This window comes from Sphaerodactylus townsendi, linkage group LG08 (assembly GCF_021028975.2).
Source record: "Sphaerodactylus townsendi isolate TG3544 linkage group LG08, MPM_Stown_v2.3, whole genome shotgun sequence".
Taxonomy (NCBI): domain Eukaryota; kingdom Metazoa; phylum Chordata; class Lepidosauria; order Squamata; family Sphaerodactylidae; genus Sphaerodactylus; species Sphaerodactylus townsendi.
The window spans coordinates 62,911,626-62,935,862 of record NC_059432.1 but is presented as its reverse complement, the minus strand read 5'-3'; the positions used below and the strand labels follow the sequence as shown (position 1 = coordinate 62,935,862).

General features: G+C 42.3%; 1 protein-coding gene across 12 annotated transcripts in view; it reads right to left on the bottom strand.

The window, feature by feature from the left end:
• LZTS2 (leucine zipper tumor suppressor 2) overlaps nt 1-24,237 on the bottom strand; it is a 73,875-nt gene that overhangs the window by 40,967 nt on the left and 8,671 nt on the right. For 7 of the 12 annotated variants that reach the window (XM_048505692.1, XM_048505701.1, XM_048505696.1 and 4 more), the window contains one exon: nt 19,085-19,220. The exons of 4 other annotated variants lie outside the window; for them this stretch is intronic. In XM_048505692.1, the coding sequence (XP_048361649.1) occupies nt 19,085-19,220 (136 nt within the window). Of the gene's footprint in view, nt 1-19,084; nt 19,221-23,272; nt 23,380-24,237 lie in introns of all 12 variants that reach the window. One more of the 12 variants, XM_048505698.1, reaches the window with a different exon arrangement.

The following is a 24,237-nucleotide window of genomic DNA, read 5'->3' as shown; positions in this document are numbered from 1 at the left end:
AAGGATGCTACCCCCACATTCACTCTAGAACGCCTGATCAATTCACCATTGACTTGCAGGGGAGACATCTCTGTGGCTGCTTGTAGATGCAAGAAGTCAGGCCTACCCACCCTGGCTGTCACGCTGCTGCTCCAGTTCTTTGATGTTTATTTGATGTTTGGATTTTTCCTTCTTTAAACACAAGCACAGCTCAAAACCCTTGTTGTGACTATGGCAGCCACATGACCCGCCCAGCAGCTGTTTCTGGAAATTCACTGGAAAATCTTGCTACACAGAACATAGGGGGGTATTGTAGAGATACACAAGAGGGGGCTATTTTTAAAGGGGCATACCATGAGTTAGATGTAACTTGATAACACTTAACACACACACATTACACAGGGAATGGAAGGGTGTGATTCAGTTAACAATGCCATGTTTGGACATGGGAAGCCAAACACTTGATGGGTGGCCTTGGACAAGTCTCAGCCCAGCCTATTTCACGTGATTGTCTTACAGGCAAAGCAAATAAGTCTGATGTAATTCATGAGAAAAGCATCAAAACTATGAAGATGTTTCATGCATTGGGTTTTAAAAATATTTTACAACAAGACCTCATGAACCATTTTAAGCACACACACACACACACACACAAACCAATTCAATCATGAACTCTCCACCACTTCTGGCTACAAGAAGAATTTCACATACATTATCTCAGTAATCCTTCTAACAACCCAGTAAGGCAGAACTCTGACTTATACAACATTAACTTCTACACTGTATCATCCATCAAAATTTAACATGTGGTTTTATTTAAAATGCTTTTTTTAAAAAAAAAAAAGCCTTCACAGAGAAGGAACTTTTTCTGCAACAAGCTCCCCCCACAAAAAAAAAAACTACTCCCAAGGACACCACGCCACCCAGGCTGTGTCTTTTCAGCCTTTCTGAACAACATAGCATTTTTGCATGATTCTTCTAAGCATTCTCATAACACTTACAGGGTTAGTATTTAAAGCATGTCAGATGCTGCTTTAAACAAACCCCTCTCTCATAAAATCATTTTAAGACAGCATTCCAATATCTCAAGAAACAGGTTTGTCCATTAGGGGAAAGAACACATGCTCATATGTGCCCCCCTCCTTCCCCTTCCTCAAACAAAGCAAGGTGTGAATAAAAGTTTGTGGGTTTGGAAAGCCTGAAATCAAGCTCCAATTCACTATGACATTTGATTGCAGCAACCCAGGTAAAGTAGAATTTGTTTCTCTCATCCTAATCCCTCCCCTCCACACACACACACACACAAACCCTTCTGGATTATCAGAATTGAAGGATTCTAAACAATGATTTGATTCCGTTCTAGAAGTTTGGTTTGTGACAGGGAAACAAACTCCAGTTGGGCCATGCACCTACATTAGACATCACAGTGATTTACAACTAGATTCAAGGCTTCCCAAGCCTCCAACGCACTCCACACCTCAAGGAAAGGGGGAAGAGCAAAAGAATCATAGAATGATAGAGTTGGAAGAGTCCACAAGTCCAACCTCTGCATTGCAGGAAGACACAATCAAAGCACTCCTGACAGTTGGCCATCCAGCCTCCATTTTAAAACCTCCGAAGAAGGAGACTCCACAACACTCCAAGGCAGTGTATTCTGCTGTTGAGCAGTTCTTTGCTGTCAGGAAGTTCTTCCTAATGTTTAGGTGGAATCTCTTTTCCTGCACCTTAAATCCGTTACACCTTGTCCTAGTCTCTGGAACGGCAGAAAACAATCTTGCTCCATCTTCATCATGACATCCCTTCAAATATTTAAACATGGCTATCATGTCATCCCTTAACCTTCTCTCCTCCAAACTAAACATACCCAGCTTCCTAAGTCTCTCCTGGTAGGGCATGGATTCCAGACCTTTTACCATTTTGGTGGCCCTTCTCTGGATCTGTTCTAACTTGTCAATATCCTTCTTGAATTGCAATGCCGAGAACTGGTCACAGTATTCCAGGTAAGGCCTGACCAATGCAGAATAGAGAGGAACTATTACATCCCTCTATCTCAGTGGTGGCGAACCTATGGCACTCCAGATGTTCATGGACTACAATTCCCATCAGCCCCTGCCAGCATGGCCATAGACACAATATGATTGATGCAGCCCAGAATTGCAGTGGCTTTCTTGGCTGCCGCATCACACTGCTGACTCATGTTCAGTTTGTGGTCTACTAATACTCCCAGGTTCCTTTCACACACACTGCTGTTTGTGCGTTTCATTTTTTCTGCCCAAGTGTAATATCTTACATTTATCTCTGTTGAAATTCATGTTGTTAGTTTTGGCCCAGCTCTTTTATCTGTCCAGGTCATTTTGAATTCTTGACACTGTCTTCTGGAGTATTAGCTACCCTTCGTAATTTGGCGTCATCTGCAAATTTGATTAGCGTCCTCTATTCTAACATCCAAGTCATTGATAAAAAATATTGAATAGCACTGGGTCCAGTACAGCACCCTGTGGCACTGCACTAGTCACTTCTCACCAGGATGAAGATGAGCCATTGGTGAGCACCCTTTGGGTTTGGTCAGTCAAGCAATTACAAATCCATCTAACAGTAGCATTATCCAGCCCACACTGTCTAGCCACAGAGGGGTACATATGAATGGCAAGAGGCTATATACATGCCCATTACAAACACACCTCTGTTTGTTGTGAAGTCTAAATACAACATAAGTCAAACGAGCACCTTAATATAACAAAAGAGTTTGGACAGCCACGCAGTGCAATCTTATGCATGTTTGCTCAGAATTAAGTCCTAATAGCATCAGTCATGCTCACTGTTCAGTAAATGTTCATGGCATTGTAGCTCGACACCCTAATGCAGTGATTTCCAACCTCTTTTTACTCGCATCCCCCTTGTCAACCCATTTCCCTAAAATTGTACCCCATTGTAGCAAACCCATAATGTAATTTTCTTCAGGTATCCCCAAGTGCTCTGGCACATACCCCTCCAGGTGCACATACCCCAGGTTGGGAACCACTTCCCTAATGCACGCTTACGACTGGAACCCTCAGAGTCCCACCACTTACAGAAAAGCATGCTGGAACTCCCATAAGCAATACATTGCACTTGATCAGTCACTAGAGGACAGTACTGTGAATCGAAGGTGGACTTAAGGCTGGTTCATATTTCTGCTTATTTCTCACAGATGTGCAATCCCTGGTCCCAAAATTGAGAAGTGTCCTTGTATGAATGTTCTCCTCAAGACAATCCTCCTCATTCATTTCTGCATTTTAAAGAATGGCTGTGTGCACATCGCATTTGCTGAAAGTACAATAGAAAATAGCCCTAAGTATCCCATCAAACACTCAGAACCGCTCTTTTCCTGCATCTCCATATCTCCCCTCCCCCCTCCATCACACTTTAGTTTTAGTGCACCTATTTATATCTTCACTACACCCTCCATCTTCTCCCTCCAGTGGTAAGATCCCAAAAAGCATCTCATTATATCCCAGGAGTGGAGAGGAGTCTACTACAGAGAAAGTGATGGTGTTCAACTGGATTTGCGTTTCTTGCTACTCATCCAGGAAGATAATAACATTCTCCTTATATCCACACAAACTTCCTGCTCACTTTTCTCTTCATTATTCTTATTTTCCCAGCTTAAGTTTTATTGTTCATAAAAGTTAACATTTAATTATTTTATTTAATTTATATCCCACTGTTTTCCAGAATAAGACCTCCAAGGCAGCTTGTAGCATAAAGATAAAATCAAGACTGAATTATGTGACCGTATGTGTTGCTTCGAACTCCTATTCCAGCCCAAGAGGCTGAAGTGGTAAGAAACATAGGTTGCTTTCACCCCTGCACAAAATAAAAAATTTAAATGCAAAACTGCTAATGCCAGCAGCGGAGGTGTATCTAGGCAAACTGGCCCCCAGGGACAAAACCTAAGTTTAGCGTCACCCTCACCATGACCAAACAATTATTTTTTGCACCAGCTCACAAAATATCTCCCACCCCCCAGCAAAACATAAATGGCTCTCTCCCCATCAACTCTCTTTCCTAATTTTGTCCTCACACCAACCCTATGAGGTAGGTTGTTAGCCTGAGAAACAGCTCCAAGCCAGTACAAGTGGGTATTAAGCATGTAAATCTCTCACAAATCACCCCCAGCAAAACATTTACCAAACAAATGTCAGCATCATCTCTCACAAATCACCCCTGCCCCCAAACTTCCAACAAAACATACATGACTCTCTCCCAGAGGTGTAGCTAGGGAAAATGGAGCCTGGGGCAAAATCTGAGTTTTCCGTACCCCCCCCCCGTGTGGGCGCCCCCCCCCACACACACACAACAAAAGAAGGGGGGGGGGTTTGCACCAGGTCATCTCAAAGTCACCATCACATTATAGAACATGCCCCAACTCACAAATCTGCACATCCAGGGCTCCCTAGTTTAAACAACATTGAAAGTGATGCTGTTGGGGGAGGGGGGAGGAATCCACCTGAAACAGCATCATTTTCAATGTTATTTAAACTAGGGAGCCTCGATTCTCCTTTTAAATCCCCTATAAAGGGAGAATCCACCTCAAAACAACATCACTTCCAATGATGTTTGGACTAGAGAGCCTGGATTCTCCTTTTAAATCCACCTTAAAGAGAGACTCGGGCTCCCTAGTTTAAACAACACTGAAAGTGATGCTGTTTCAGGGTGGATTCCCCCCATCCCAACCCTCCCCCCAAATAGCATCACTTTTAATGTTGTTTAGACTAGAGAGCCCGGATTCTCCTTTTAAATCCACCTTAAAGGAAGAATTTGGGCTCCCTGGTTTAAACAACATTGAAAATGATGCTGCTTCAGGGTAGATTCCCCACCCACCCCCCCAAACAGCATCACTTTTAATGTTGGGTTTGTGGGTTTTCCGGGCTGCGTGGCTGTGGTCTGGTAGATCTTGTTCCTAACATTTTGTCTGCATCTGTGGCTGGCATCTTCAGAGGTGTATCACAGAGAGAAGTCTGTTAAAAACTGTGTCCAGACTTCTCTTATAACAGACTTCTTTCTGTTATACACCTCTGAAGATGCCAGCTACAGATGCAGGCACAGGATCTACCAGACAACAGCCACACAGCCTGTAAAACCAACAACAACCAGTTGAATACAGTCATGAAAGTCTTCGACAATACTTTCAATGTTTTTTTTAATCTAGGGAGTCCAGATTCTCCCTTTAAATCCACTTCGAAGGGGGTGGATTTAAAGGGAGAATCTGGGGAAAAATTGAGGATGCCTGTCAGGGGAGCAATCTTTAAGCTAGCAGTACCAAAATTTCAGACTATCTTCTGGAGACTCTCCTGATGATACCACCCAGGTTTGGTGAAGTTTGGTTCAGGGGGTCCAAAGTTAAGGACCCTCAAAAGGGTAGCCCCATCTACTATTAGTTCCCATTGGAAACAATGGGGGATGGGGTGCCCTCTTTGGGGTCCATAACTTTTGACCCCCTGAACCAAACATCACCAAACTTGGCTGGTATCATCAGGAGCATCACCTGATGATATCCTGAATTTTTAGTGCCACTAGCCTAAAAATATGCCCCCTGCTGGCCAAAAAAGTGAAAAAACACTAAAAATTACAAAAAAAACACTAACGAACCTGAAATTTTTGCGCGCCCCCACATGACCAAGTGGGGGTGCCCTGGGACATGGGGTACCCCATGTCCCTAGGCAAATACACCTCTGGCCAGCAGTTAAAACAACAATAATATCAAAGTCAAAGATGTTCTGGAAAGTGAAACTGGCTCACAACATAGCTGCTCACCTATTGGCTAGAACTAACAACTAACTTGTTAGCTTCTAGGAACAAGTCAAGATGCCGCTTTTTACTTTTACAATGCAATCCTAAATAGAGTTAGACTGTTCTAAACCATTAAAGTCAAGGATCTTAGACAGATATAATTCTGTTTAGGACTGCTCTGTTAAAGTCATAAACAGGATGAGATTAAGGTAACTCAGAGAACAACTCTGCCCACATGACAGCCTCCTGTGTAGCTGAACTCTATTTACAGGATCCTTGTCTATGCCACAGGATGAGTGCCTAGATGGAAGATAGCATGGAGAGTCTGCCTTCATCAGAGTATGAAACAGTCTTGTCTCTTGGGAGCAGAGGCGTAGCTGGGCCATACTGTGCCTGATGCGCACTCTGCGTTTCCCCCACACACACACATACACACACACTCTTACCTTAGTTCAGCCTGAAAGTGCAGGCTGGAAAAAGCTGAAAACTTGAGGCTGAAAACGGCCTGGTGGGACCCAGAAGACCTTGGGGCGGAAGCGATTTTCCATCCCCAGCAGGTACGCGCCCAGTGCAATGTGCACCCCCCGCCCCCTGGTAACTGTTGAGGTGGGTGGACAGTCCTTCAAATACACATAGCAAAGAAAAAGCATCCATCCATTTCATATTGTTATTTGAGTATGAACCACCACAACCCATCACCAAGTATTTAAAAAAAGAGAAGTGAACTCCTCCTTAAGAGCAGCATTGAAGCACAAATTGTAACTATTCTTTGCAAATACAATGTTTAGCATTGCAAGAATTGGGAAAGCCAATAAACTGGTCAATTCACTGCACAGAGAAAGGGCACATGGACCTGAAGCTGCTTTTACCCCTCATCCCACCCCTGCCAAGTAGCAACATGAGATCAGCTTTAATCCAGATAGGAAATGTCTGAAGGCTATACACTCTAGGATAATCTCTAGGCTGGACATGAAGGACTTTGCACTGTCTCTTAACCTCAGACTTCAGAGGAGGACTTGACTATAGAGTCAGAGAAATAGAAGAATCATGGCACTGGGCATTTTTTCTTAGCTTCTCTGACACTTTTCCTTTGATATATAGATACTGGCAGGGAAACTTCCTTCCTTCTTCATTTTCCAGACATCCATTTGCACGCATGTCCTCTTCTCCATCTTGCAACCATGAGTGCAGGACACAGGTCCTGTATCTCCTGACATCCTAGTTAGTTAGACTAGATTAGGAAACTGTACTTACTCTGTACAATCCAGAAATGGAGTTCCTCTAATAAATTAAGTATATTAGTTTGAATTGATAAAATACGCTGGACAATTTTGTTCCTGGCATACACCAGGACTAGATGGGCTTTTACTGCACACAATAGCTTTTGTACACTCTTGTTAAATTACCAGATTTTATATGAACAAAATCTAACACTCTTTCTCCCAAGAATCAAGCAGCCATTTTCAGCCTTTCTTTTACTCAGCACTTTCATTCACCTTATGAAATAATTCAACAGCTTGAACAAACACCAGATGGAGGAACACCCATAACACTTCACAAACACTCTAACCAAAAGACTCATGTGACAGGATGGAATCCATGGTGTGCCAGTCATGTGGTTACAGGGCACATTAAAGCACAGTAAACATTTAACCCTTCATAATCTAGCACAGACAACCCATCCGGTCACCTGAATTAGGCTAGCACAGGACAATCAACTTTGACAGGACAGTAGAGCACAACTGGGGCCACACAGGGAACAGCACAGCCCTCAAACATTTCTGCTACTCAGCCAAAGCCAAACATCTTCTTAAATAATTGCCAAAGAAGTCACAGTAAGTAAAGATCAAAACATGGATTAACATTTAGCCTGCATTAGCTTTAGTCTTCATACATGTTTACATAGCTCATATTACCACTGTGATTCCCCCCCTACCACTTCCACAGTTTTATAACATTTTAATATCTTTGTGTTCCCCTAAAAACATAGGTCTTACTATTCCAACGAAATTATTCCATGGTCATTCCGCCATCATATGTCCTTGCAAGTCCTTGGAAGCTCCTAAACCACTTGTGGAAATTTGAAACATTCCTCCTCTCCATTTTGAAAACAAAAGTGATAATATGATACAGGCAAGACAGTGGCCAAATGCAGAGAGACTTTTATCTCAATCGTTTAGTACAGTTAGATACAACTTGCCATGTTTATTCATCACATAGAAATGTCACTTTTTAAATTAAAAAATTTAAACATAGAATGGCTTCAAATTTCCACAAGTGGTTTAGGAGCTTCCAGACCATCAGGGCTGCACAATGAAGTGGCCAGCCACAGGCGGCTGTGTGTGACAGGCCTCCAGAGATGGCTTTTTATGGCTTAAGAAAACTAGACAGGCAAACGGAATAAAGATAAAGTTGTTTTCATGGTTCAAAAAATACTGGGAAACCTTACAATTAAGGTACCAAGACTGTAAAAAGGGGCCCTAAGACAGGGTAACTGGCCCGGGATGTAGGATGCAAGAGGGTGAATTCCCAGGTCTGTTTGTCCATATCTTTCTCCTTTGGGTTAGATATTCTTGATAGCCCTTGGGGGTGATTATGTAAATTGGTAGGATAAGGTATACTGATAAAGGCTTAGCTTTTCCATAGGAGAAAAATGACATTGGTTTGTGTCTGGAATGGGACATATAGCAACCAGATGGAGGGGTAGAGAATAGAACATCTAAAGCAAGGAAAGGACCTGTGTGTACAGTTCTAGCATACAGTTGGGTTTGTTCTCCTGCTTTGTAAGAAAATATGCCATAAAAATGCTTACTTTAATATTAATGTCAATGATGTATGTCATTAGTGCAATTTTTCTTAGACTGGAATTAAAAGTTCTTGCTGTAGATGTGGAGAGTCACGTGTAGAATGCTTCCAGTCCTGCCACACATGGGTAAACAAAAGACATAGACCTCTGCCACGGCATCTCAATCCTCGCTAACACAGTACTCACTAATGCCTGTATCTCAACCCTGCTTTCTCAGCTGCGAGGAAAACCACAGGCTAAGAATCACAAAGGAGAACAGGAAAAAGAGCCACTCAACAATCCTCCTTTCACATGCACCAACTGGGCCTGTTCCGAGAAGAGCTCAGCCCACAAAATAAACACATCTAGAAATCCACAGGGACTTACTGGTAAGGTCATCTCTGGGCTGAATAACATAGATGTCCTTTGCAACATAGACAGCAAACAGCACCACTAACTCCTTGAGGCAGAAGGTGGGTTTGGGGCAAAGGACAGTTCTGCTCTAATACTTGCTGCTTCCAGAGAGGCACATTCCTTTGCTTCATGTTGTCAGTCTGGGGATTTTATTAAATTAAACAGAGACACGGAAACAAGCCCGCTTGGCAGGCAACAAGCCGCCAGATGGGGTGGGAGGAGGTAAAACATTTTTGCACAAGTCCCAGTCCCAGTGACTGCAAATTTTGCCAGCCAGACAGGAAGGTTTAAAATCATACATTGCAACAGCTCAACTCGTAGGCGCTCAGACACCAAAAGGCTGCATCTAAGGCCCACAAATACCAAGTATAACATTTACTTTATCCTCAAAGGGAAAGGTGTTTTTCCTTAGGAATCAAGGCTGCATAAACAGCAATATATAGGGTTCCCAACCTCCAGGTAGAAGCTGGAGTTCTCCTGAAATTATACCTTATCCAGACTACAAGGATCAGTTCTCCTGGAGGAAAAGGCAACTTTTGGAAAGTATGAGGTACTGTCTACAAGAAATGGAAGTCCCTGAGTGACATCATATATCCATTTGTTTGCTTGTTTGTTTATTATATTTTCATCCCACCCTTCTCAATTAAAGCTGGACTCAGGGTGGCTAACATAAAATTACAATTAAAATAATAAATATCATATAAATAATTAAAAATCTAAAATGAGCGTGGTTCTCAGATGATGGTGTCATTTCCAGGTACTGAGAAATCAGGCAAATCCAGCATGGGGAGCCACAAGATGTTATAGGATGGGCATAAAACACGGTTCGGAAAAAAGTAGGGAAAAGTGGAAGTGAACGGCAGAAGAGAGGGGGAAGGGGAAAAGAGAAAAGGAGAGAAGGAGAGTGGGTGCAATGGGAGGCCAGCTAAGAGAACTGTTGCTGTCCTTGACGGTCAATCCAGTGGAACATCTCCATCTTGCAGACCCTGTGGTACTGTGCTAGGTCCCGCAGGACCCTGGTCTCATATGACAGAGCATTCTACTAAGTTAGGGTCAAAGCCAAAAAAACCCTGGCCTGGCCCTGGCTGAGGATAGTCAGAAAAGTTTTGGGCCAAGGACCACCAGGAGATTGTTATTTGTGGAGCACAGCGTTCTTTGTTGTGGGTGGGGACATAATGGGAGAGGCAGTGCTGGAGATATGACAGTGCCAGAAGATTTAGCTCTACTCATGACCTGAGTTCAATCCCAACAGAAGATGGCTTTAGCTAACTGGCTCAATGTTGACTTCCTTCCATTCTTCTGAGGCTGGTGAAATATGTAGATGACTGGAGAAGGCAATGGCAAATCACCCCATAAACATAGTCTGCTTAGTAAACATGGTGATGTGACTTTTTCCCTTGGGTCAGTAATGACACAGTGCTTGCACCTTTACATTTACACTGCTTTTATGAAAGAACAGGGATCAACAGTACTGGACCAACTACTGGGAAAGTCCTACTCCTGATAGATATCAACATGACATTCACACTGAGCAAGGCCTTCCTCACAGGCGTAAAGGAGAAAGAGGATCTGTATGGGGCAAGGTGTTTCATCTGTTTCCTTTCCAATCATAGGAAAGTTGATCCACAAGGTCTTGAGACATGCATGGACTAGCAGTCATACAGATCAGGGGGACATCTGAGGACAGGAAGGAGGTGAAACTGTGGTGCTAGCAAAAGAGGCATGAAAGGCAATTTTGTCATCCCACCCCAACCCACATAGTTCAAATGAGATCTGCTTGAATGAATGAATGAATGAATGAATGAATGAATGAATGAATGAATGAATGAATGAATGAATGAATGAATTGCCATCTATTGACACAATTACATATAAAACAAACAAAATGGGTATCAATTTCTGTTGGATTTGATGGGACTGCTATGGAAAAAATGAGAAGCCATCAGCACATTACATTGAAAGAATGCTAGATCAAACTATCTGTTGTATTGTCGAAGGCTTTCACAGCCAGATTCAACTGGTTGTGGTGGGTTTTCCAGGCTGTGTGGGCGTGGTCTGGTGGATTTTGTTCCTAACATTTCGCCTGCATCTGTGGCTGGCATCTTCAGAGGTGTATCACAGAGAGAAGTCTGTTACACACTGTGTCCAGTCTGATCTGTATATGTTCTTGTCAGAGTCCATCCTGCATTGGCCTTGGACCTGGGAATGGACCCATCCAAGGATGACCAGGATAAGACTCAGAAGAAGAAAAGTGGTCGGGGCACTTTGCACTACCACAGTCCCCCAAACCCAAAAGACCTGGACCCTGAGACCTTGCATGAATGACCTGCCCCTGAATCCTCAGCACTAGACAATGCTGCCTGATGCCACAGCAGTCACCCCTCTCTTAACAGGACCAGATCTCAGATCACTAGTCCTTCAGGTTCTCCCCTGAGGCAGTGGGAGCAGTAGAGACAACAAGCCCATGAAGAGGTAGCACAGTAGTGACAAAGTGCCAGACTACTGTTCATGCATATATACTGCTTTTAGGACTGGATCCAATCAAGCCCTGTTTGGAAGGAGCCAGGAAGCAGTGGGACTTCTTCCCCTGCAAACTACCGGTATGTAAGTCCTGGGTTTGGGAGAGAGGTTTGCTGGCTCAGACAGTTGGTTACTGGCTTTAGCTTCAGCATGAACTAAGGCCCAACAATTCACACTGTTACCCTGACTTCTGCACTAAACTGAGAACTAACAAAAAAATGTGCCAGAGATGCTTATCTGAGTTTTCAAAATCCAGAAGTAGCCAGTTTTAAGTATGTCCCTTCAAGAACAGAATAATCTCATCCTGGACAGGAAGTTCTTTAACTAACCAGTCTGCTGAATTACCCAACACCATTAACTCTGTCTAGCTTGAGTTTCAGCTTATTGACCCTTAACCAGGCCACTAGACACATATTCAGGAGTCGGGGCTTTAGATGTCTCACCTGTTCCAAAGGAAAAGGAAAAAATCAAACCTGAATATCATCAGCATAGTGATGGCATCATACTTCGTGACTCCAGACAACCTCTCCCAGTGATTTTAGATGCTAAACAGCATGGGAGACAATGTGGGACTCAAGGAAACAGCAGAGAATAAATCCCATGGAAATGAATAATAATCCTCTAATGTTACCATCTTGGATCTACCTTCCAGGAAGAGTCCACAACAACTTAAATTAGTTATTCCCAACCCAAACTCTAAAAGGTGAACAAGGATATCATGATCAGAAGTTCTGAGAAGGACAGAATGATCTGGACTCTGAACAATACCACAGTTGATGATATTAAACACAACAGACATTCAAGTGAGTTAAGAGGGTCATATTCTTTTGTCTTACTTCCAACAAAGATCATCAATCAAAACAAGCTATGGTGTAACACAGGTCTGCAGGCCCTATAAAATGGATACAGACTATCACCTTCACTCAAAAGGAAGGAGTGCTAACCTCAAAGTACCATAAGACAATGCACTGCAATGTCCTTAAAAACAACCTGCCTCCACCAATCAGGAACCTTAAAGCAAACTTTCCCAACAAGCTCCAGAGTAAAACCTCCTTTTCCCCCAACCAAAATTCAAGTGCATACATTGTAAATTTTGGGCCCAGTCTCTACCATTCAGTTAAATGTGGTTTTAGGTATTTTCTAAAATTTTTTGAAGACATGATGTAAAATCAAGTGTGAGAATACTTGACTGGGCACATATTGCTGTCACTGTAGAAATGAATTATATTTAGAAGCACCAATGGTTAACTAATACTATTAAATGACACTGAAAACGTCTAAAGTATGAACTGGAAAACAGAACAGGGGAGTTTAACTCAGCCTAGTTATCACATAGTAAGGTTTTCTGCCACTTTAGGTTGCTTGGTGGTTTGCATTGTTATAATTATGATGTAATTGTGACATACATTTTTATGCATGGTAATGTTTCAGGTTTTTTTTATCAAAAAGAATGTCTTCCCTACATTTCCCCTGTGGTTGGATGGTCACCTATGCTAGTCATCACAATAGGCGGAGTTGAATAAGGAAGGATTTTCACCAAGCTGTAAAAGTCTAGTGTCTTCTTTTAAAGAACAGCTTCTCTTTTTTGCTTCTTCATTGCTTTCAGATTTCACATTATTGTGTGATAGGAGGGTTGAAGGGTTTATTTAAAAAAAAGAAGAAACTTGTTGCCATGTTGTGTGTATGCACCTGCCCACAAAACAGAGGAACATTTTTTTAAAAAAGAAGAAAAATTCACTTGAGAAAAGAGCACACTGAGAGGATGTGCATGTATAATGAAAACTATACATAATTGGGACTTGTTTAAATCCCCATCTGTAACCAAGAAGTAGTAATAAAATGTTATAGCAATACATCAGTGGATAGGTGGAACATCCTCATCCAAAGTAACAAAACAAGTCAGTGACTAGGAATGAAGCAATAGCCATCATGGAATACTATGAAACCACTCGCAGTCATCTATATTCCAGTTTAAGCATATATTTAAGAAGAAAGCTTTCCCACACTTCCCACATGGCAAGCTATGTTTATTACTCTATACGCTTAATTTATACCTATCTTTCCTCTCCAGTAGGGACCCCCAAATGGCCTACAGCATTCTCCCCTTCTCCATTTTATGCTCTCAACACCCCGTGAGGGGATAAAATGGAGGAGGGGAGATTAGGCTGCCTGAAGGCATCAAGAAGAAGAAGAAGAAGAAGAAGAAGAAGAAGAAGAAGAGGAAGAAGAGGAAGAAGAGGAAGAAGAAGAAGAGGAGGAGGAGGAGGAGGAGGAGTGGGTTGGATTTATATCCCCCCTTTCTCTCCTCTAGGAGACTCAAAGGGGCTTACAATCTCCTTTCCCTTACCCCCTCACAACAAACACCCTGTGAGGTAGGTGGGGCTGAGAGAGCTCCGAAAAGCTGTGACTAGCCCAAGGTCACCCAGCTGGTGTGTGTGGGTGTCTATTCCATCAGTTTCCCAAATGTGTGGGTGTCTATTCCATCTATCTAAATGTGTCTATTCCATCAGTTTCCTGAATCCTGTGGATTTAAGACCTTCAGTAGCAAAAAACTGCAGAAAAAAATAAAAAGGGACAGACGATCTAGTCTTTAGTTTGCTGTATGTGTTTTTATTGTGCTATATGTCTTTTGTTTAATTAATAGGTGTTTTGCTCCACTGTGATTTGTAATTGTTGTTATAGGCGCTGTTTCAAATGTTTGTTTTAATGTTCTTGATCATTTGCCACCTTGGGGACCTAAGTTGAGATGGCCTAAAATGTTTAAAATAAAGATAAATAAACAAATAAATACATGCCTTCAATTTTTAACCCATATGGTTTTGGAGCCTGCTCCATGCAGATATAGACAAGATTTGCTTCTTGCCGCTTTCATTGCAACCATGACAATATTCCAAAATAGATAGCAAGGCACGATACTCAACACACCTGATCCCCCCCCCCCCCTCAGGATCCACTTCTGTTTGTAGACTGAAATCCCACAGCCTTCCTTTATTTACATTGAAACACTTTAGGCTGCCCTGGAGGCTGCTCCTGGGGTTCCCCTGAGATTCAAGAGGCACTGAAGGCCTTAGAAGGCCCCAAATGTCCTTCTGCCATTCTTTCTACTGTAGCCCTTTTCTAATGCAGATTAAGCATAATCAGTTCTTTCTTGCATGTGGTATGTTTTCTATAGACCTTTAAGCATTTTTGTTGTCCTCTCCTATTCCTCTAATACACTCATGAAAAACATTGCCCCAAACAGAGCACAGTAGTCTAGTGTTGTCAGTTCTGGGTTGAGAAATTGCTGGAGAGCTCAGGAGTAAAGCCTGGAGCGGATGGAGTTTGTGAGGTACTTCAGCAGGTTATAATGCCACAGAGGTTAAACTCCAAAACAGCCATTTTCTCCAGGGGAACGATATCTGCCATCTGGAGAGCAGTTGTAATACTGGGAGGTGTCCACCTGGAGGTTGGAACCTAAGGCCTTTTCTGCACCAGTCGTTTACAATGTATCTTTCCATCAAATGCTACATTTTTTCTTTGAATTCTGCATGTTTTTTCCCTTCATTTGGTTCTGAAAACATTTCCCCTTCATTTTTCCTCTGTTGTTTTCCCAAGAAAAGTTTTCTCAAGCAACTTTCACTGCAATTGTTTTTGATACTTTCCAAGCCAGCTTCCCTTGAGCATGTGATCATGTTTAAACAGTCTTTATTCCTCTACCCCACCAAACAAATGGCGCTTATCCACACCCCTGTGTATTCACCCAACCTCCCCTTCAGCCAATTTGTCTTCTCCCACATCCTCTATTTTCAAAAGGAGATTTAATTTTTTTTCTCTTTGCCATATTGATCCAGCGACGAACCATTAAGTCAGATAAGTGATATAGTAAAGACATACATTTACCACCTTACTAAGAATTAGGCCACCATTTTTAAAGTATTATTTATTTCTTTACAAATTTATCCCCAAGTTTTCCCCTGATGAGGGTCCAAAGTGACCTGCAACATCATTCTCCCCTTCATTTTGTCCTCACAACATTGTGAGGTAAATTAGTCTGAAAGAGACAGGCTCCAGATCACGCAGTGAGCTTTCATGGCACAGTTGGGGATTTGAAACGGAGTTTCTCAGGTCCTGGTCCAATATTATAATTTATTTATTTACTTTATTTATAGTCCACTCTTCTCTCTGAGACTCAAGGTGGATTACAGAATATAAAACAATGCAATCATACAGGCTAATACATCCAGCAAACAATGCAATAGACTTGAGGCAGATTAAAGAATGTAAAAACAATGCCACTAACCACTATACCATGCTGATCTCTTTGCCTTGAGAAAAGCTGGAGTATGCAGAGAGCTATGGGTGGATGCTGTTGATTTGGTTACGGATTATGCTACAGATTCGAATGCCTTAGGGGAGAACAAACATAGGAGGAAGCCCATAGGACAAGAAACAGACAGTTCATCCTAAGGTATATTTAACATGTTACTTACTGTCACACAACTCACTGTCAAGTCAGAACAGTACATAAAAAACTTTAAACAAGGGATAAACCACAAATGGGTAAGCCTACGATTCAGATTTCATCAAGACAGAACTAACATTGAGAAAGCCTGTTCCAAAGGAGCTCAGCTGCACTGATTGAGGGACCAGGGGATTCAATATACTAGTGAGAAAGAGGTTGTTGTAGCAGCACAGTAAAGTGTCAGCCCACATTTGGAGCATAGTGTAGCAATTATCTTACTGTGTCACAGAGGCAGTCTTAGCCAACAGGCAAAAGGGGCAGCTGCCCCAGACCCCATACTGGGAAGAACCCCAACCATTCATGCCCTGCCTTCAAGTGTGTATGTGTGTGGGGAGGGGGGGTGAGACAAAGAGCAAGCTCCTGCCACCACCACATCCAAACCCATCCAGGGCTCAGGTATCTGACTTCCAACAACAGCCACTCATGTGTGTCCCATCCAGAACATGGGCAACTGACTTCAACCAGTGGCAGTCAAATCAAATAGAACAGTAATAAGAACATAAGAACATAAGAACTAGCCTGCTGGATCAGACCAGAGTCCATCTAGTCCAGTACTCTGCTACTCGCAGTGGCCCACCAGGTGCCTTTGGGAGCTCACTTGCAGGATGTGAAAGCAATGGCCTTCTGCTGCTGCTGCTCCCGATCACCTGGTCTGCTAAGGCATTTGCAATCTGAGATCAAGGAGGATCAAGATTGGTAGCCATACATCGACTTCTCCTCCATAAATCTGTCCAAGCCCTTTTTAAAGCTGTCCAGGTTAGTGGCCATCACCACCTCCTATGGCAGCATATTCCAAACACCAATCACACGTTGCGTGAAGAAGTGTTTCCTTTTATTAGTCCTAATTCTTCCCCCCAGCATTTTCATTGAATGCCCCCTGGTTCTAGTATTGTGAGAAAGAGAGAAACAGTTCTCTCTTTGTGAAGTTGTGAAGAAATCTCTCCCCCCTGCCCCACCAAAATAGATCTGGTTTTTAAGTTGATCTTTTATAACCCATGGATAAGAAAGTTACTCTTTTAAATGAAAATACCCAAGATTCTGAATTAGAGGCCCTACAGCATCATTCACCACTATGAAGCTGAATGTACCAGCTTTGCGATTGAATGTGCATCCACCCTTCCTCCTTATCTCCTTCAAGTCACAACCACTCTCTCACTTTTCCCTACTCCTACTTCAAAACATTCACAATCTTGCACCTTATCCCACAGTGTCTAGGAGCAGTCAGATGCCGCTGCCATGTATATCTGCTCAGCCCATTTTGCAACAGATCTGCAGTGACCTCCTCTGCTACTTGACCATTTTCTAGTAGGAGATTACAACAGAGATTACAAGCCTATCCTCCACTGAAACTGGGATGTCCTGAAACGGGACTTTGGTACTGTGCAACAGTTCTTCATTAAACTGCAGTCAGTTCACCCCTAAGCTTCTAGGTAGTTTTAGATATTCTACAGCAGAGCACCTTTTTAATACTACAGCCTACTGTAAAGCCTACAGTATGAAACCTCCTTATACAGAGATGCCTTCAGTCTATCAAGGTCAGAATTATCTTATCTAACTGGCAGCATCTCCAGTGTCTCGGGTCTTCCACATCAGCTTCTGGCTGGTACTTTTTTCCTACTAATCTGGAGATGCTGAGAGTTCAACCTGGGACCTTTTGTATGCAGTCCAGATGCTCTACTCAGTTCAGAAGTCAGGAGTCACTTCCTCAAGGGAATATTTTTTTTCATTTTTGTGCAGCAAAAGAATGCAAAAAGGTAGCTTCTGATAGCAGATCTGGACTATCTCTTTCTCTGCCCCCAAAAGTCTGGAAACGAAGATCCTAGCATGTATGCACCTTCAGAAACTCGGAAGAGACCAGCTTGGTTTCGTCACTGCATTTATATCTGCCTTTCTATGTAAGCTTACATAGGCATCCCAGGAAGGTTCCCATCCAGTTACTGACCAGTGGGACTCAGAAGAGACCTATTTTTCAGGCCAACCACTGATAATTTTGTCAGGATTAGATCATGTGACCTCCAACCAAATCTGAGGGCCTACCCCTATAGCAAACCCAATTAGACAGAAAAATCTGCCACTTAATAGAATTTGACTAACAACAGCTGTCCATCAAAATATGAAGCAAAAACATCTGCATCCTTCCTAAGTGCCTATACCCAACTATGGAAAGTCCAGACTTCTGAAATCTTTGATAATGGTTCATGGGGAATTTGCGTCTGGCCATTCCACCATTCCACAGGCTCATCTTGGAGGACTTTTGGTCCCATCTTCTACAAACATCCTGACATTAGGAAGGCAAAACGGGGTTCAAAATTCACCCAGAGCATTGACATCTAGGCCAGGTTATAGTTACAGTGTGTAGACAGATGGCACCAACTCGTTTGCAGTCAACTGGAAAGCTATTCTAAATATGAATGAAAGTTTGTTCCTATCAAAACACTTACAAGCTGTATAAACAATGAACCAGACTGAAAAAAAGACATTTGATATAAAATGTTAGGAAACTTCATTTGATTTTGTGTAACAGCATCAGCCACTTGGAAGGCTGAAATGCAAGCCCTGCTGGTGGCTCCTAGGGTTTGGTGCAATTGTATTATTCCAGTCTTGGCAGCAGGACGGGTAGTAGAGATTCAATAGCCAACTTAGCAGAATTGGCCAACTGGCATCACACACAGCAATAGTCACATGTGAACCAGGAGCTAGTCAGGCTGGCAGCCAACCCACTGCCAAATATAAGATACACCCCCACCTCAAAAGCGATGCAATACCAAAAAAATGTTCACCCTTCAACAGCTGCACAACTAACCATTTAATCAAGCAAGTGCACTACTGAGACATACAAAGAATACTCACAGCAATTGAAGAGGCAGCAAAACATTTTATTCCGCTCACTGTTAAACAGGAGGCGTGGTGCCCGCTGCTAAATTCTCCTAAGGAAGTGTATCCTGCCAAGTCTAGTGTTTGGTTAAGCTGAGGAACTTCTCAGTTTTCACAAGATCTAATTCTCTGTATTCAGGCGGAGACTTTCTGTCCTTTCCCCATCAAGACTATTTAAAGGAACAGGACACAAACAGGCGACAGGGAAGCCTCAAGCTGTCTTTCTGACAAACTCTTACCTGATTAGAGAGAGCAGCTAAGCAGTTGAGCCTGTTCCTACCCAGCAGACAAGAGAGCGAGGCCACGTCTGGCTTCATCTGGAGTTTTGCACAGACCACGTGCACGTTTGGGCTTGCACTAAAATAGCTGCCAGACCTGGAGGAAAACAAACTTCACTTAAAGGGGAAAGTGGCAGCATTTTCCATAGAGTTGAAACAAACAGGTTTCTTTTGGATTACAAATGCCACAGGATAATAGCAAATAATAGCATGCTATTTCTAGCCTGACATAAGACAACAAAACTACAGCAAAGGAAGCAGGAAACAATAAGCTCCACTTTCACAAAGAGCCCCTAGTGCTAATTACTGCTCTCTTGCAACTTGTACTCATCTGTATTTCATTTTACATCTGATGAGTTTATTTTAGTCAGAAGAATATATATGGTACTCGAATACAGACATTTGTCCCCAAATGGGAGATAAATGCAAAAACAGCCACCTGTAGAAACACAAAACTTTGAGCAAGCAATGTGATCCTATGATTGAACACAAAGCATAGAAGCCAAACAAGAATAGGGCACTTAGATATGACCAAGACATACAAATTATCCTGATAGCAGTACCAAAATAAGTTGGCAAAACAGAGTATGTAAAAGTCCTGGGTTCTAGATTCATAAACCACCTAAAGTTAAAGTCAGAAGGTGTGATGGAAAGGTTAGGTTCTACCTCTCCGTAAGAGTGACCAATGAGAGCTGATAAAAAGTTAGTGAGGAAATCGCAGTTGAGAGTTGGACCGTGGAGTGTGAGGACTTTCCCACAGGGGTTTCCATCAGCTCAGGCCCTGTACTGCTTTGGTTTGTTCCCTGATTTCTACATGCATGTCTGTGCTTTTAATTTTCACTTTAGATTTTTTAAAATTTTCCCCAGGAGAGGGGCTGCCCTTTTGAGACCACTCCCCCCTTTTTTTGGAAGCTGATTCTGAGTCAGTTTTCTCCTAGTATGTAATGTTTCTAGTGGGATTTTGTTTTGTCCCACCCACCCATTTTTCAATGACTGGACTGTCATCACTATTAAACCACTCCCTCTCCCCCAGAAGTGATTTCAATTTTTTAAAAAGTGATACTGTAGTATTGCAATGATAATTTAAGCAGGTTCTCTGAATTCCCAGCTTTTATTTTATTTTTATTTTTTTAAGTATGTCTCCAGCCTTTTCCCTTTTGGAGATATAAGGAAAAAGCATATCTCCAAAAGGAAAAGGAATAGAGACTTACTTTTTAAAAAATGAAAGCTAAATGTTCTGAGAACCCGCTTAAGTGATAATTGCTATATCACTATTTTAGGGACTTTTAAAAAAAATATGGAGGATGCTCTGACTTCACCAATAATGACAAAAGTGTCGTCCCTTGAAACTGCTCCAACCATACTGGATTCTCTTATTATTTAAACCAGGTGTGCAAGAAAATAAACTCACACCACAACTGTAAAATGCACAGGAGGCTGGACATGCAGAAGAACCCTGCCCAAACCTTGTGGATCAATTCACAAGAAAATCAGGAGTAACTCAAAGTGTGCAGAAAAGTCCTGAGTCTGGCTGAGTAAAGTTGTGGAAAAGAGCAGTTTAAAGCTAACTGGAAAGTTAACTGGAAAGAAAAGTCAAATTGTAATAAAAAAATCCAAATGCTGGAATAGGTTCAAAAGTTCAATGAAAAACATTGTAATATTTATGTTACCGTCTTTCCTCACTATTACATTCACTTCATAAATAAAAGTTAATTTTTATTTGTTTAACCCTATGAGTTTATTTTCTCAGGAAAATACACACACACACACACACACACCCCACACACAAATACACATGCATACAGGCTAAGATCTCATTGGGTGTGTATTTGGGCATGCATAAATGGTGGCAGCATGTGAATTGAACTATGTTTAACCCCCAACCCCAATAATTCTGTGCAATGCTAGAAAGGGAAATTATTAGAGGGGCTAAACTATCCTATCTGCTGATGTCTCTGCGAGTGAGACAGAGGATCTGAGAGGTGAAACAGTCATGGCTATCTCTATTTGTTAAAATCCTGAATATGAGAGAGATTGACTGTGTGGAGGGTGGGGGGCAGTCCGAGCAAGTGAGAAAAGGGACACCACAAAAAGACTTCAGTTATCCTGCTTGTTCACAGTCTTCCACTACTCTTGGGAGGAACAGATACATCACTGTCACTCCCTGCTAATGAAGGCCAATAAGAAAAAAATACAAACTAATTTCATAGGGATGATCCAAAGCATCAGCCAGAACAGTCAACATCACTGACACCCCAGGCTGGAGGACAGTGTTTGCGTCTCAAAGTCTATGACAACAAAAATCTACATAATTTTAAAAATCAGAAATATCAAACCCTGAAACCAAAATAAATTATGCATACCTATCAGATCTACTTGTGTGAGAGAACGAGTGTAGCAATATACGCAGAGAGATGGTTTGCCTACTTTATTCTGGTTGCAGAAGGCCCAGGTGTCCAGTGTTGCTCCTAGTTAATACTAAAAACTACAAAACATTATTACATGGGCAGGGTTCGTGCAACTTAGAAACAACCTCCACATAAAACCTCAAATGTCAGGTAATAATTCGAGAAAATTATGTTATTTCTATAAGAATCAGCTGGCTGATCAGTGGATTTCAAATAATATTTAGCCAATCATCAAGGGATTCCATACATAAAGGACTAGCAGGGCACCCGTGCTTCCCTACGCATACTTCATCACAGGCTCTCTATGAATTTTGGGGTGACATTCAACATACTTCTTTACAGCCTGTTTGTGAACTTTGGGGTGGCATGCAGCATATTTCCTCACAGCCTGTCTGTGGACTGATGGGTTTGTTTTCACATATTTTGCAGCAGCTTCCTGTAGTTGTCTTTTTCTAATGCAATGTGTTATTGCTCTCTTTCACCTGGTGGGCTCCAAAAGACGTCATGTGGAAGCAGCCATTGTATTTTTGGGATGCAGAAAGGAAGTGTTCTGCCATTGGATGCTGATGAGTGAGAAGGCTGTGAAGAGGTTCAGGGTAGGATTCAAGGGCAGGGAGCTGGACTGTACCGCCACTGCAGCACATTCCTGGGGACGCATCCCACCACTTCAGAGCACGACACCAAGCACAGGGTGATCGGAGGCCGAGATCAGTAAACTTGTCTGCGCAGTAATCAATCTGATGTCCATATGCAAAACCCGACAAATGTTTAGTAGTCCAAGGTGATAGTGTGGTTTGTAATCTGTTTTGATTGTATTTGGCTGTAGCTGTGTTGTTAACATGAGGGTGGGTGGAGGAGTACTTTTTCACAGCCTGTCTGTTAACTTTGGGGTGACATTCAGCATGCTTTTTTGCAGCCTGTTTGTTGAAGCTGGTGGTGTTTAACTGTCACCCTTAGAATGTTCGTGCAGCATGTCTGTGGACTGAGGGGCTGGTTTGCCCTTAGAATCTTCACGCAAATTTCAACATTGTAGGTTCGGTGGTTTTTGAGTTCTTTTGATGAGTCAGTCAGTGAGTCAGTGAGTGGTATTTTGCGTTTATAGATATAGATATACAGACATTCTTTACTACATATGTAGAACAGATCTCTGACCAAAGTAAACATGTCTTACAAGAAATGGAGCCAGGACTTAAACCCAGAGAAAGAATCATCCACTCTTTCAATGGGTCTTACCTTTGCTGTTCAATCCCACTGACTTCAAAGGAACTGAAGCACATTAGCTTTTCTCCAAAGTATGTACTATTTTTTCATTGCCCAGATAATGCTTTGGCTTATGATTTTGACACATCATCCCTTTCTCCAGTTTTGCCTTACATGATCCAAAAATCAGTTCTTATTTGTTACCCACACATTCCCCTGCTGGCTTCTGTCTCTAACCCCTTTTCCCTCTGCCATTCATATAAAGCTGATCACATGCTATGGATAAAATTCCCGTCTGCCCCCTATATTGTTGTTGCCCAAAATAATGATGACTGCCCTTGTTGTAGACTTTAAACTGAATTGTGATGTACACCAAGCATTTCCCAGGATGAGATCTTGAAATCCTCTCTGCTTTATAAACTTGACAGCAAAATTTGGCAATTCAGAACATGACCAATGGTGTTCAGAGTGAGGCAGACGGATGTCTGGTAGTGGCTTCCATTCTATGCAATTTTCAAATGTAGCAGAGAAAATTGCTAACCTCAAGTGTGGGAGGCTGTGCACCGCTTCAAGGCTATGCCAGACTGACCAAGTTGCAAAGATGAGGCGCCAACTGAAAATTCCTCCTCTCCTACACAAAAAGTAAACCTAAAGAGAAACAAACAATGCCAGTCTTGCTTGCCCATTTGGTGGGGAGGAGAATTAACTTTTCTCGAGCACAACTGCTCATCTCAGAAGCTTCTGGGGCATTCAGCCCCAGAATGCCTTAGTCACCACAAATGAGAGCAAGAAAATGCATGTTGCCTGTGTCAGGCAGAGAAAGATTTGGGATTCAAGCGGAAGAGGCCCTCAACCAACAGACCCCCTTATCCCTTTCACACACATATGGGAATAATTAGTTCCAGAAAATAACTTCCCCCAGACATAGTAACCTAAGAGGAAGGCTCTAGTGACACAACAAATATATATTGCAGGACACAGTGACTAAACTTCAAACCGTTTAATGCAAGGAAATTCCACATGAATAGCAATGTAAACTGATTAACTCGGATCCATTTAACAAGAAGCAGAGCAGGGGCTGTCCCTGAGGCCAGAATTATGAGTTCTGCTTTCACTTATCATAGGGATATTTCCCCTCTCTCCTGCATGTTGACCATCCACAATGCGGCTCATGCCAGCCATGTGGTGGCCAAAGCACTCCCAGCAGGATGCACACAAGGACAATTGACCAATTGACTTTTATTCATTCCTCCCAAACAATCAAATTCAACTGCTACAATTAGGCCAGTTATCACTGGAAAGAACCATCCCTGCATTCCGGCTCCATCAAAAGGCGTGGCCTTGTCTGCCTGCAATCTATTTTAATTTGGGAGGAAACCACAATTAACCTGATACACTTGTTATTCTGTTTACAGAGATACTTTTAGTAAGCACAGCCCACCCACACAAAGAGGCCTCTGCATTAGAAGAGAAGGTTATATAGTACCTCCAGCAAACTCAGAAAAC